General features: G+C 44.4%; 1 protein-coding gene across 1 annotated transcript; it reads right to left on the bottom strand.

Moving 5' to 3' along the window:
• Window positions 1-661: 661 nt before the first annotated feature.
• Window positions 662-14419, bottom strand: LOC119466609 (lysosomal alpha-mannosidase-like). The gene is made up of 9 exons (XM_049657453.1): window positions 14188-14419; window positions 11921-12023; window positions 9330-9479; window positions 7433-7629; window positions 6689-6801; window positions 3959-4100; window positions 3049-3108; window positions 2295-2477; window positions 662-820 (listed from the first exon to the last, which is right to left on the bottom strand). The coding sequence occupies exons 1-9, from the start codon at window positions 14323-14325 to the stop codon at window positions 662-664; spliced, it is 1245 nt and encodes a 414-aa protein (XP_049513410.1). The 5' UTR covers window positions 14326-14419.
• Window positions 14420-15639: the final 1220 nt, after the last annotated feature.

Raw genomic sequence — 15639 nt, 5'->3', positions numbered from 1 at the left:
CGTAAGCATCACATGAGCAGACGATGTGTGTGCCTAGTGGATAGCAGATATGAATTAAGTTCTAAAGCATTGCCTCTGCGATTTTTTACCACGCCGCGGGCGCAACCTATTCTCAGAGGCTACGCTGAGGAGCCGCGCCGGTTCTCAACGTTCTGGGTCGTGCGTCATTTCCCGTGAGCTGTAGTGGTGGCGCTTTCTTTTCAATTTCAGCATTAAAAGCGTTTATGTTAGCAAGCTTTTCGGGATGCATTCACTAGCATTTCAGGCGTAAAATATTGCACGGAAGCTGATTTATATCTACACTACATGAAGCTAGGCATTTTACGAGGTCTAACATTCTATTGCAGTTGGCCTTTAAGAAACCCAGCAGCTCGAGCACCGCTGCCGATATCTTCACTGCACGGTGCCGCGGCATTGCCAGGACGGCCATAAGAACAAAAGATCCTTGAGACCGAATGAATAAAAGCGACAGCGAACAATGAAGACCTATTTGCCACTGTCAGTTCGTCAACCCTGGAATGAACTGAAGCTGCAGTTCCTTTGCTGTGCATAAATGTCATAACTGTGCATATACGGGATATTCTACCAATCATGACCTCGGCTATGTACGGTCATTTTTGCGCAGTGAAGCAGAAGATGTGAAAAGGGTAGCACTGCAAATTCACGGACTTGCCTGCAGAAACCCGTTGGCGTATCGCACCATCATCTTCAAATTGGGCCTGGTCGTATAAAAGCCAGTCCAGGTACGGCCAGGCCGGTCTGTGTAAGGCATCAAGTCTCCGGCAAATCGAGGCCATTCCCGAGATGCGGAATGCAAGGCCTTTGTGCCATATGCAAGTTGAATGCATACAGAGGGAGAAAAATAGGGAGTGAAAAAGAAAAGATGATAAAGAGCGTTCTTTATATCCGGGTTCAAAATGCAACGCTAAATGCAGGCCATATGAGCAGAAAACTGTCGCTACAAATATGTATACAGCCATCGTCGAACACTCAAGACCGACTTCTAGCGGTCTTGTAAAGAAATGCGGGCTCTAAAAACTGATTATGGACAATTTCAGGCTAGGCACATATGAAAGCTACCCAAGTCATTACCGCCAGAAAATAGGAGCTCCGCATTTGGAGGAAGCAAACGGACGCTACACCTCCAGCTTCGATGGTGGGTGTACACCCTGGTGATATTCGTATCACGCAATCGGACCGCGTGTTATTTCGTGCTGCTCCAGACACGCGAATAAAGGATCAGTATCGCATTTTAAGGTCGCAGCAGTTAAGAACCCGAAACTAGGTTTTGTTACATGACCGTCCTTTTCTTTGCACCTGCTACGACGGCCGTTGCCGGTCATCGAAAATTGTCGTTGTTATCACGCCGTCGTCATCAGTCCTCTTCTTATTCTGAGATTCGCTGTATGACGAAGAAAAACAAGACGGTACTCGTAAGGTATACACACAGTAAAGTGCTCTCACGAGGTATGCACAAGGGCACCTGCAAATCAAATGCTGTCAGCATGATTTACTATTGATCTATTCTGTCAAGCCAAATAATTTTTTTCTGTTCTTGCTTTATATTCCTATTCTATTATTTGTACATATTCTAGTGAAATTATTAAAATATATGTATCATTTTAGTATGATATCTTGTATTCGCTCACCATTTCTGTATACATTGTGCAACTGTCCCACATTCGATCGGGATTCAGTCTTACATTGCATATTCCAGTGTTTTCTTTTACTTCTTGTTTTCTTTGCCTGAACACTTATGTGCACATCGGACCAAGTGCCTCGTCGCGCCCACTATATTGCTCGTCAATTCAAGAGCGTTGATGATAAGTGCTCGCCACTGTATGAATGTGTGTGCGTATGTTCTTATTTGCTCAGATCTTCATGTTACTTCTACATAGTCATTAAACAAACAAATGTTGTGGGAAATCTGGTGATAAGTTGCCAGCATTTCCAGTATCATCAATTAAATTATTCAATTTTGTCAAGTCTATTCTTATTGTAAGTGGTGTTGGGGTTCGTGATGTCCGTGTACCCTTGCATGAAAGACGGCAGGGCGTTCCTAGAGGACAAACAAATAGAGAACGTTTCCCTATATTTAGTGACAAGTCCGTATACATTTGCCAACATCGACAAGTGCTACCGCAGAGTCGTCTGTATAGTCCGACTGCCTCGAAGTTTGGTTGTCGGCCATTATTCTCAGGCCAGCGCAAAAGCACAACGTGATGCGCGTAATGAACGTAGAAGTGTGTCTATAAAAGCAAAGCCCTCGAATGCGAAGACGAGCTCAGTCGCACCTCCACGTAGCAGGCAGGTGTCGAGTGCATCACATGCACGCGTCGCCGCTTCCGCTGGGCGGCGGATATCCGGTTGGCCATTGCCAAGACGTCGTCCTGCTTCAGGAACCTGTCGTTGGCGTCGGAGAAGCACAGGTCACAGCCGGACATCACGGCCACCGTGTCGTTGGTGTAGACCTCGGTCTGCGGCATTGCAAGTCGAAGCAAGTCCCAGAACGACAGGAGATGGAGAATGACAATTTGTGTATAAAATAAGTCACTCGCAATTTGGTTCTTGAATACTACTTTCTTTTTTTTTCTTTATTTATTTATTTCTGTTCTTGAATTTTTGAATTTAAGCCGGTAAGAAGAAAAGAAGAGGGCGAGGGGAGGCGCAAAATATGTTTAAATTACAGCAAATGTGGTGGATATAGTGATAAAAAATCTAATGAGCTTGTCGAAAATGACGTTTCACACTGACACGCTGTGCTTTATTTTTTGAGAAAGCGTTTAGAAGCCACCGAATTTCCCGAGACTATATATGAAATGTCAACGGGTCATGGACTATACGAAATAAAGCAATGCCTTTGCAACGTCACGTAGAATGCACTGAGTTAACGTTGCACATGTTTTGTTTCTGTTCACACCATGCGAATGATTACAGGTTCAAATTACCTCTGTTTGGCTCAAACTTAAACGTTTTAAGAGACACGGAGTACTATAGATTAACACTTATTTAGCGCACTGCACTCATTATTTACAGTGTTAAGTCTACCTGATATCTTGCATATTCGATGAGAACAGACGGCGTCAGACGCTCATTCCGAAAAGATTCCTGCGTGCGAAAAAGAAAACGAAAGTGTAAGCACGATACCAATCACAAACATGAAGCCGAGTTCGTATACCTTCGCATTTTCAAACAAGAGTTTTGTGAATACGAACCCAGATGTTTTGTGTATTTACATATTAAACCCAAACAGCCTAAGATGTGAGTCAGTCTACGCAAGAAATATGTAATTGGACATCGCTGGGAAAGACTTTCGTGCTGCAGTGAACATAAAAGAGGCTGCTGATGACGATCTTAGGAGGAGGAGGAGGAGGAGGAGGAAAGAGAAAAGCAGAAGGCAGGGAGGTTAAACAGAATAACGTCCGGTTGGATACTTTGGTCATTTCCTCATGACGATCCTAAACTAGCGCAGTAACTAATAATCTGATATCAGTGAACTCGACTGGTCACTTATAGACTCGCAGTGCCTCGTGCCATGCCAGCAGACTAATATGTTTTCTCATATTTCTTTACCCCCATAAATATTCAAGTTTGTACACAAAGCTCGCGCTATTGCTCACTTACTCACTCCCTCACTGAACGACCTACTACTTCACTCCCTCACTTGCACCCTCTACCTGACACTTTAAATCCAATACTCACCCCTGCACGCGCAGCATAATAGCCGTTCTCTCAGCCGCCTCTTCCCATAACTTCTACATTACTTATTAACCGTGTTTACGCTATACGCGACATAGAGCCCATGTCATTTCGCAGCATGTCACCTTGATGCATTTTGTTGCCGTTAGCATGTAAACCCCCGCGTGATGGCATTCAAAACATGAATACGACGCCCGTGAATTATGATGTGACGCAGTTATATTTATGCAAACGCGGACGTTGTTTTGGTCTTGCTTACTTCGGGATGCAGGCAGTCATTCCATCCGAAGCATATCGCCTGCGGCGTCGTGTACGTGTTCTCGGGCACCCAAGCCAGAATGCGTCCATCGCCACCACCTGCGTCAAGCACGGCGGCTGTTTCAAGCTCAAGTTTCTCACTCCTGTGCTTTGAGGATGTTAACCGTATTTGGGGTTGTCTTGCATGCGAGAAATTACAGTGCTCCAAAGTGTAATTTTATTGAAGAAGAAAGGATCAAGCAAGCGTCGACGCTAAAGAAGTGTTCAACGTACATGGTGGTTTAAATAATTCGATGGTGAAATGTTGGTTACATATCTGTATTCTGTCTCTTTTCATGTTCATTATTCGCTCATTTAGTATCTTATTCGCATCGTATTTCACGCCCAATTACGTCGAATTGTCTTCTTTAGCGTCGAAACTTGGTTGAACTTTTTTTTCTGGAAATGGTTACAAAATGGGCAGATCCCAGATACGCCAAACCCGTGTGAAGTCAGCATAAAATTCATTGTCTTCAAAACATCTGCATCGGTATTCAAAATCAGCTGGCGAGGCATTTTGCAGTGATTCATATGATTTTACTGTCTTTTCGTCCTACGTCGTTGGTTCGGGCGAAGCTATGCAGCCTTTTATTACCGAAATCAGCCGCTCGGCGCGATGGATGACAAAAAAAAAAAAAGCAGTGTGTAAAATTAAATGGATCTTTCAAAAATACGGTTCCATAATTGCGGAACCTGGTCAGGACGTACTTCGCATATTTGGTTTCTCGCCACACACAAGCAGCGCCAGAGAACATAAAAAAAGAATAAAAGCTCTTTGCGGTCGTCTTTCCTTGCTCTTCTGCCCTTTGTGTTTTCGCACACCGTTTGCCAACGGACGCTACATTCTAGAAACAGGGCTTTTTCGGGGTTGGCAGTGGCTGATGTCATCGTGCAGGGACGTCCGTCGCACACCTTTACCTTATTAACAATGACAATGTTATTATTTGCAATGGCACCGTCTTAACGTTACGTCCCTAGGCGAATGCCAGTGCCACAAGCGTTCCACGCCTATGCAGCGCATTGCGCATGCGCAGGTGGTACCGTGCGATAGCGGTAACGGTGTCGGCCGAGGGGTGCACGCTGTAAGCCTGCTGGAGATGGCGTACTTAGTGCATTTAGTTGCTTGAAGTTAAGTGATAACGAGAATATTATTTACTCACAAATGTCGTTTTACAGTGTAACGTCAATTTTACAGCGACCCGCTATTAATGCCGCATTCGGCGCCAACTCTTCCCGCCATTTCGACAATTGGACACGGGAATTTCTCCTTTCCACTTGTTCTTCCTCTCACTCCGTTGTTGCACTTTATCTATCTCTCTTGCCACTTCGCCCGTATATTCAGAACAGGCTTCCAGTCGGCGCCACCAGCGTGTGTCGCAGATGCGTTCTGTGCTTCGTTTTAACGTTCTTACGTTCACAAATGCCACTCTGCCTAAAATCAGAGATCTTGTCGGGGTTGGAAATAGATCAAAGGTAGGTGCGCCGATTGACATTGGAGACGCCTGGAAAACCCACAAATTAGGCAGTGCAGGGTGACATGGATTGGACCTCTTTTGAAGTAAGAGAAGCGCAGATCAAAAACGTTTTTAAGAAAGGCCAAGGACCGTGGATGAAATGAATTGGGCAGCTAATTAAGTTCTCGATTACCTGTACCTGAAAAGCGTGGACACGGAATTGAGGGAGAGGTCAAGAAATTTGGCAACCAAGTGCAGGGTAATTGAAAGTGTAAATTGTAAATAGACAACCGGGAGTCAAAGAGAAAGTGAGAGAAACATAGATGGTAAATTGAATGCAAAGGTTGGAAACAAAAAAGACCATAGAGATTTACAAGAATGCCAAGAAAGAAATGAGGGAGGAAAATCTGTACGATAACACAAAGGGCAGTGCCTTGATATTTGTTTCCCGTGAAGGCTGCCTGAGGACAAAACATATCGAAGCCAATATTCGCATCAGTATGAGGCATGCTGCAGCAAAAGTTAGGAAATGACGCAGCCCATCGTATTGGAGTGTCAATATTTTCGCTCAGCAAGACCGTAGGGAACGTCCACCTTAAGCGCCGAGATTGAAAGCGGATAAAATCATTAACGTGTCAGCAGTCGAGATAATCAAGAGCCGTTTGGAGCATTGGTGGAAAGAAAGGCAGGGAAGAGATCGATAGAAGAGGAGTCGTTACAGGCATAGCTAACTTTACAATATAGAGAAAAAGCTTTAATGACGAGATAAAAGATCAAGAAAACATGGGCAGGCTAGGGGATTGTTTGTCGCCGCCCCGTTTTGAAGGGTATTCCAATAGAAATCATTATCATCAGCAGCAGTGGTAGACGAAGAGGACGTCAGGTTTCTGCAATAAAACTGCGACTTTTATATAAAACAGCGCACACAAAACCAGGCTGGACTGAGAGAACGACACACCTCAGCGCTGATGTCCCTCCTCGTTGTTATGTGCTCTGTTTCATACCAATCTTCTGACCCGCATTGTTATAATAATAATAATAATAATAATAATAATAATAATAATAATAATAATAATAATAATAATAATAATAATAATAATAATAATAATAATAATACAATTTCATTATGTGACGCCCGAAGATATTAGAAATACAGCTGTTAACTATGTATATGTTTAGCTGCTGAAAGTCGGATAGATTTGCACAATTTTTTTTTTTTTTTTTGTAAGCTAGCAGACTCCCCCTGTTTCCGGCTGTCGGCTTCCCAGACGAACTCCATGCTGCGATTCCTCTGCCAGTCGTTCTTGGTGTCTGACGATATCCGGCCTAACATGACGCTGCTGAAGCCCATCTGCAACGAGACGGTCACGGTTACGTTACAGTGTGGATGCTACCTCTGGAGACAGCAACATTGTTTTTGGTCTTAAGCGTAGTTATAGTGAGTATCCAAGTGTTCCAGGGTTTATCGGTGTACGCATGTGAGTCGAAAAACTTTTGTCTGATTGATGCGCTGATGTGTAATTTTTTTATATACTACGTGTGAACATATTGACAAGATTTCGTACGCAATTGAAACTTGATAGCCCCAAATGCATTCCGCTTATGAATATTATCCGCAGGCAATAAGTAAGTGACTCAGCAAAAAATTGTTTCTGGTAGACTTTAACGTGAGATTAGTGTCATTAATTGTGTCTTTCGGCGAACTAGTAATAATTATAGTGTTTTTTCTAGTGCAGTCTAAGAACCAACCGAACGTGATTCCATACGTGAGGCAGGATGTCTAAATAATTTATCGCAGTCTTCTCGATTCTCCCATTGTGCAGATGCGTTGAAAAGTTGGCCAGTGCTAGTCAGAAGTGCGATTTCACCTTGTTTAAATATCGTATTCTATACAATCATATTAGCCATCCAGTTCCTCCAGTGATTTCTCATGTTACTGTGTTCAAGAATTGAAGCGGTTGAAAGCGCTGTTCAATGCGCACCCTGGCGAAGAGTGCAGCCTGTGTGACTGAGTGTCCAAACGGGTCAGCCTGCCACGCGACACTGGGCACGCCGCACTGCGGTCCGAATGTGGAATTTAGGAATCGAAGTCCCAGCGTCATCTGGTCGATTGTGGCGGTGTAGTGGGTCACCGCCTCGTCATTCTGCGTCCATCCGCCTCCCACGAACTGTAGACGTCCTGCGAGAGAATGTTTCTGTGCGGTGAATTTTGCAACCTAACTCCGTCAGAAATCAAATTGCTCACGAACTGTCACCCCTAGTCAGTATGTGTTCCACCGCTCGCTAACACACTTTAACACTGCATTAATTTGACCACATTATTCGACCTATTTCTGAATTGATTGATTTTGAAGCCATAATATTCATCTTGAAGTTTGCCGTATATGAATTTTTTTGTTTTCACTTGTATTGTAATTGTAGAGATTGGCAAATGCATATCAATGAAAGAAAGTCCGCACTGTTATCCATAACTAGAAAAAAACATTCATCCGACTTTAATTATACCATTAATTCAAGCACTCTGCCTAAAGTTAAATAGCATAAATACCTAGGTGTCATATTGTCACAAGACCTACGATGGGATTCTCATATTCAATACATCACATCATCTGCACTAAAAAGACTGCTTTTTCTAAAAAGACGATTGCAGCTAGCACCACCCGACACAAAGTTACTGGCCTACAATACACTTATCAGACCCATCCTGGAATACGCAAGCACTGCTTGGTTTCCGTACACAAAAAAACTAACCAACAAGCTCGAAGGAGTACAAAGAAAAGCACTTAGGGTCATCTTTAACAATTTTAACCGAACAGAGTCGCCTACAGAACTACTTAAGAAGGCCGGATTGCTAACCATAAAAAACCGGGCGAAATTGGCACGCTTAAAGGTAATGTACCAACTGTTACACAACCACCTAAATATAGACAAGTCCCGTTATATTAAGCAATCCGAAGCAAGAACTACCCGCCAGAAACACTTTCATACACTTGCTTCTTACAGATTCCACACAGATGCCCTCAAATTCTCGTTTTTTCCCCTGGCGATCAGAGAATTGAATAACCTGACCCCATCCATTACCAGTAGCACATCCTTAGCCCATTTCTCTAAACTAATCGAAAGCGATTTGCTAGCGTCACAATTTTAAAACAGTTTATAGTTTTGCCTTTGTTCTCATTTACCTCAAGTGCCAATGTCTTTTTGTCATTTTGTCTGTACAATTTACCTTTGTAGAACTTGCGGTATAACTTGCACCTGTAGACTGGAGGACGTCTAGTTACACCATGTTTGCTTGGTGTTTTTTTTTTTTTTTGCCTTGTACTAAATCCCTGTCTCCTTTTGCCCTCCTGTTATAATCCCTATTGGGATTGACAGTATGTATAAATAAAAATAAATAAATAAATAAATATTGATCTGTTGCCCCGTGAAAGTGCTGCGAAACTACTATGTAACCATGTGTTGTTGCTGCTTTTGCGGGGGTTGAGGACTCCTCAAGATGATTTCCTGCAGCTTTTCCCTCAACCTCCTCCATCCTAGAGAATGGGAAAGAAAGAAAGAAAGAAAGAAAGAAAGAAAGAAAGAAAGAAAGAAAGAAAGAAAGAAAGAAAGAAAGAAAGAAAGAAAGAAAGAAAGAAAGAAAGAAAGAAAGAAAGAATTGTGAGCTGGGATGCACTCTACAAAGATGCGCATAACAGAGAAATGGTTACGCAGTCGCATGCCCGGCAGAGGAGCACTCACTCACTCACTCTCTCTCTGTCTCTCTCAGGCGAGTGAGTGAGAGCCGTGCTCCTTGAGCCGTGCTCCCTCAAGGGCTGCACAAGATAGCGCCAACCTTTCCTTTTCTCATAACGAACCACTTAGTAGTGAGAGGCCACGTACCTGAGAGGACTAACTTTCGCACGCTGTCCTTGATTTCTGCTGGCTTTTTTCGCCACCACCGTGCGAAAAAGACGTTCTCGGCGGAAACGAAACGCCGGCTCGGTTTCTGGAGCAGGGCGAACGTTGTGGTGTCGTAGATAGCCGTCGCGTCTGCGAAGACGTGTGACGGCCTGCTTGCACTCTGACACCTGACAAAGGGGTTTAGCTTGGCGCAGACAGGCTCCAGTATACGCATAGCAAAATACTGAAGGACGTGTTCACCACACCTGCGCACAGATCTTCAGCGTGTGTGCGCAGGAGGGCTGCCTATACAACAGCTGCGCCGTTAGCAGCATCATGCGACAGAGGGATTAGAAGCAATGCTATAGAAACATTCTTTTGTTGGACGACGGCAGGAGTGGACGGTGGTGCGGAGATGTGGAAAGCAGTAGAAGGTAGAGCAAGCAAGCCGATCAGCGTTTCAACTGCGTGAGGAATTGAATTCTGGGGTTTTACGTGCGAAAACCATGATTTGATTATGAGGCACGCCGTAGTGGGGGCCTCCGGATTAATTTTGACCACCTGGGGATCCTTAATGTGCCCCCAACGCACGGGACACGGGCGTTTTTGCATTTCGCCCGCATTTCGATGCGGGCGCCGCGGTCGGGATTTGATCCCGCGACCTCGTGCTTAGCTGCGCAACACCGTAGCCGCTAAGCCACCGCGGCGGGTAACTGCGAGGAGCCGGACTGATTGAACTGACAAATAGCCTTCGCTCGTGAACAGATTATGCTGTTCTGATGCTTGACAGTAGAGAGCTTTTTCTAGAGCACAAAGCGCTTGTTCGTGTTGTCTATTCACTCATTGCAATTTGCACTAAAGAACGCGACAGAAAAACTTCTGGTAATGTTAAAAAGCCGCGCTTGAGCTACGGAACCCGCCGAGTACGTCAGCGATGAAAAGCGAGATCTAAACCTTGTCACCTATGAAGGTGAATTAGAACAGAAATAAGACGTGCATAAAAAAAAAACGCAACGATAAATGCCTTGATCACAACTATGCAAACACTGGCAATCTCCACGCGCTACCGTCAAGATTATCTTCAGGAGTGCACTAGAAACAGTCCCAGGTCCTGTGGGAATCGATGTTATGCGAAGCAGTGTGCGGGGAGCCTACCAAGTTAACGAAACGACCATGAGAGCACCAAGACGTAGGTGGCTGTTTGATGACCTACATGACAGGCATGTCATGAGTCCTCAGGAGTCCCTTTAGCTACACCTAAGAGACCTTAAGGCGACCGCCCTAGTCATGCTCATGACTATGACTTCGAGCATCAACATTTCATTCACTTAGTACCACATCCGAACTCATTCCACTGGTTGCTGAGTGTTAATATTTTTCGCCGAGTCTGTCATTTTTGCTGATTCATGGTCATTACTATGAGTTCTAACACCATCCTTTAGTGTTTCCTTCACTTAGTAACCGCGTCCGAACCCATTTCAGTGGTTTTTTAGTGTTAAACTTCTTTTGCTGAGTCATTGTCATGTTTGCTGAGTCATGCTCTTGGCTATGACTTCTACTATCATCCTTTAGTGTTTCCTTCACTTAGTACCCACGTCAGAACCTATCTCAGTGGTTTTTGAGTGTTAATTTTTTCGCTGGGTCATTGTCATTTTATTCCGATGTTTCATGACCTACATCACACGCATGTCATGACATTCATGCCATGACCTATCATTTATGTTCGTCATACACTCTTGTCATACTATGCCAATTTTGGTACATACCAAGTTAAGAAAACGACCATGAGAGCACTAAGACGTTGGCGGCTAGATAGATAGATACTGTCAAAGTGCCAAATGTTCTTGTAATTGTGAGTCAGTTGTCTTGCGTAGGGTAGGGTGCGTAGGGTAGCATTGTTTTAGCGCTGTTTGTCAAGTACGATCTCTAAGATGCGCCTGCTTGAGAGTCTAAATCAGACAAAATGTAATGTACTGGTAGGTAATTTACGTGAAACTATTCCTTTGCACGGATGAAGACTAGTTGATTTGTCGGAACGTTTGCTTCAGGCTGAGACGTTCCTTGTTCGACAATTGTTATCATCTCACTTCGTTCTTTTTGTCGACCCTTTCTCTCGCTACATTGTTAAGGTACTAATTAGAAAGTGTTAGTATTTTCAGAACAATGCATAACATGAGATATGTGCGCTGTAAGGTGTCCAAATACGGTAATTTGCAAAAGTGTGGCGTCTATTTTTAATGTGCAGTCATACTGGGTTTCTAAACTTGATGCATAGACTGTTGGCACGTTTAGATTTTCAGCAATATCTGAAAAACAACGAGGCGCTAAATAAATAATTTGCGCTTAGTAGACGCTAAAATTTGACTTTTTCTCTGAAATGTAACTTAGTTCATTCAAGTTTGTTTTAAGTGTACTTTAACAGAGAGGGTTGCAGGTTTAGAGCTTTCTTCTTAAGTTCGATCCAAGTGCTGAAAATGTTCGTAGTGGATAAGCCTTCTTAGAAACACTTTGGGATGAAAGTTTAATGATTTAGATGAACTGTATAATTAGAAGATGAATGCAACCAGTGCCAGAAATAGGTTAATGCTCACACGTTTCATATATGACGTCCACTGTCTGAAGCCATCCAGCGTCGATGTGGCTGTGACTGAGAACGTGAACGTTGATGTAGCCCGGCTTGGAAGCAGGACAGCCCTGCGAACGTCAATAATAGCTACTGCAGCCTGCAGTTATCGAATGAATAGCGCTTCTGCAGCATTTAAGACCCCTGATTAATAACCTTGCGCAGCCCCCAGCTGGATAACCATCCATCACTTTATAACGCTTGGTGTCTGACAAGGGCCGAATTTCTCAATTCATGCCGAACAATGTCTTCTGGCAATAATCACTTGCACGAATGTTCTTTGGCTGTAGCCAGCAACGTCTTGCGTAAATTAAATTATGGGGCTTTACGTGCCAGAACCACGTTCTGATAATGAGGCACGCTGTAGTGAGGGACTCCGGATTAATTTTTACCACCTTGGGTTCTTTAACGTACACCCAAATCTAAGTATACGGTTGTTTTTACATTTTGACCCACATCGAAATGCGACCGCCGTGGCTGGGACCATCTTGCGTAACATAACGACCCATCATGATAAGTGGCGCAGAGATACCATGTAAGTGCAGTAGAACTTGATTAGATCAAGCAGGCTATGTGGATTTTTGTCGCGTGCCACGTTTCGAAAGCGATATCAATCAAAATCCTAATCCTCAAGTGCGTTCCTCTATGCCATGCATATTTGTGTAGAGGCACTTTAATGCGTCAATCGGAGGACGATGATTAACCGGCTTAAAAGAATGACAAAAGAGTAAGGCTGGCATAGTCGACATTTTGACGATGTAATATTACCATAGCGGTAAAACGAGAACGAAATTACATTGGCCTAGCGATTGGCCTTACACACTAAAGAGACTCAAGTGAAACATTTGCACTGGAGTGAAGAGCACTGAGGGAGAGGAAGGAAAGGGAGGGATGTCAACCACACGGGTGTCTTCCTTGCTATATCCTACACAGTGGAAGGGAGTTAAGGGATGAAAAGAATATCGCGTATGTTCCCCTAGGGTTGTAGCCCCATGACGACAAAAATATTTAAAACTAGAAATCTTACAGCGAATGGCTGCAATTCCAGAATTGGACAGACCTCTGTGACCAGTAGTAGTCAAGATTTGCACCTCCGTATGAAGCCACACCCTCAGAAGAGTACTGAGTCGCAGACGAAAAGTCTCAGTTTCGCCCGGAAGGCCAAGCATCGATTGCGGTAGCAAATTGGTGGACAGCTATATGAAGTAAGGATAGTAGTTTTATCAGCCGTTCGGCCGTATAAACTTGTAAACATTCGCTTACTAACTAAATTAACAAGCATGGCGTCAGCGCGCACAGGCAAACATGAACACGTCACACTCGAAGACCGCGGACACACGCTGTCGAAATGATCACGTGAGGAAGCGCGGCGGCAGCAGCAGCGAGCGAAGTGAACCTTCGTGCTGTCTATCGCATCAACGCAAACTGAACGGCGAGAACAGAGCACGCACAACGGTACAAGCCGCCGGAACACCTACACTCTGCCCCCAACGCAGATTACTTTCAAGATGAGGCCCGCGCGACCGCGCGTGGTCGCGCCGTACGCAGTTGCTGCCGAAGTAGAACGCCCCTCCCCCTCCACTCCACAGGGAGCCTTGCGCGTGACGGAAGATGGCGCGCTTCCTCCCCGCTTTCCTCCCTTGCGTGCGCCGCGATCGTCGGCTCCCCTCTCACACTTTCACTCGCACATACAGCATACTGCTCGTGGCGACGGTGTAATCGCCGTTGGACTTTATACGGAATAACACGGCGACGGCGACGACCACGGCAAAAATGCGCCTGGAGTGTCCATAATAATTGCGATAGCAATAAAAGTGCTCGGATTGTGCAATGGTCCACAAGCGAAAGCTGGAGTGGTCACAATTTTAATATTTTTCTTAGCGCATAGGACCACTGTATCCGTTTATAGACACCGAGTTATCCCTGCTTCCTTCTTTTCTTTTCTGTATTCTACAGTTTCTTTGATTAACTTGCTGTGCTTATCCGCGCATTTCTGTCCTCACTAAAGCCCGTGTCTCAACGCTAACACATTTGCGATCAATTCAAGCGTGTCAGACCTAAAATACTCTTTTTTGTTTTTTCGCACCTAGAGTCACTTCTTCCCTTCGCATGTTCTTTAAATGCGACAAGAAAGCTGAGGAAATATTTACAAATATGTCAATGAATCAATCAATCAATCAATCAATCAATCACTCTGTCTGTCTGCGTACGAGAAAGGGTTATAGTGGCTCTCACCTTGAGTTCGCATGGATTGGCCGCGTCGATTATCCAATCTGTCTGCTTCACCACAGGCACCAATCGCAGCCACGTCGAAAGCAGTAGCCGCAGTACTAGTGGCTGTATCAGAAGGATCGCCGACCGCAGTCCACGCATGTTTGCTCTGCCCGCGATACTCCTGCTTTCTGCGGCGTAAGCAGAGACGCGGCTCGGCTTCGCTTCCTGGAAACTATCCGACACCACGCGCACTCCGCTTTGTGTTGCACTGCATGTCTTGGTGATGAAAGCGAGTTGAAGCGGATATGCCTCCTCTTCGTATCTGTGCCACCATCTGAGGTCACTTGTATCAGTGTGAACGGTACACGTATACGTTTGGGTGGAGTGAATCTGAACAGCTAAACACAAAACAACGTAAAATTATGAGCTTGATCGCTATTTATGTACTTTAGTGAAGATGGCAACATAAATTTTCATTAGCACATTTGAGGTAATTAGTCAAATTATCGTTGGCAATTCTAGCGGCTAATGCCCACCTCTGCAAAACGTCAAGAGCCTAGATATGATACTTTTTTTAAGTGTTCCGTATAAGAAGAAAGAAGGAAATAACACCTGGTATATTCTAGTTCACCGTAACACAATAGCATGCACTAATGAAGTATTATCGCGACTTCACTGACGTCGCCGTATTCTATTCACAGTTTCCATAGCGCTGCAGTGAGCACGGCGGCGACATCAGTACCACGCTGATCGGCACTTACCAGTCTTAACGCAACTACGTTTACGAACGCAGGTGGTTTAGCTGTGACACCCACACGGCACGTGATCGCCTATAAGCATGGCCTCCGAGATCGGGCATCACTCAATCTTAGAGGCCATGCTACCAGCTAGTTAGTAATTACTCTGTATCCTAGATGGCGGCCCTGATACTTGTAATTCAGCGCACTCGTTGCCTTTAGATTAAAGATCGAATGAACCCAGGGGCGCTAGCCACACTCTTCTTATTCTTTAATCTGTAATGCCGCCACTTTAGTACAAGTCTATAGTCTGCTACTCAGTAGTGGAATCGGTACGTGTAGCTTTCTTTTTTTCCAGGTGCAAAGAATATTCCTGGTGACTATCGCAGTTTGTTCATCGCAGGAATAGTTTTCAAAGTCCAGACCAAACCAAGTCTAATACCTTAAATAAATGCACCACAGAGGTTCTCTAGAGGTGTCACGAGTGACCATTCTCATTCACCTGTCTTAAAACAAGCGCGGAAAATACGACGATGCGGAAATATGGGGAGGGGGTTCGCTGCTGAAGCTTCGAATCAACAATTATTCGAAAAAGCACACGCTTAAGAAAGAGCTCTAGGTCAGTACTAAATCTGATTACATTAAAACAACATACCTGAAACGAAGAAATGCTCTCATCAGGCAACCACTGAAGGATTAGACAAAATTAAATGCTACTTAAAAAAAGTGCACAATA

This window comes from Dermacentor silvarum, chromosome 10 (genome assembly GCF_013339745.2).
Source record: "Dermacentor silvarum isolate Dsil-2018 chromosome 10, BIME_Dsil_1.4, whole genome shotgun sequence".
Lineage (NCBI taxonomy): Eukaryota > Metazoa > Arthropoda > Arachnida > Ixodida > Ixodidae > Dermacentor > Dermacentor silvarum.
Note: the sequence above shows the minus strand (reverse complement) of the source record. Positions and strands in the feature narration are given on the sequence as shown.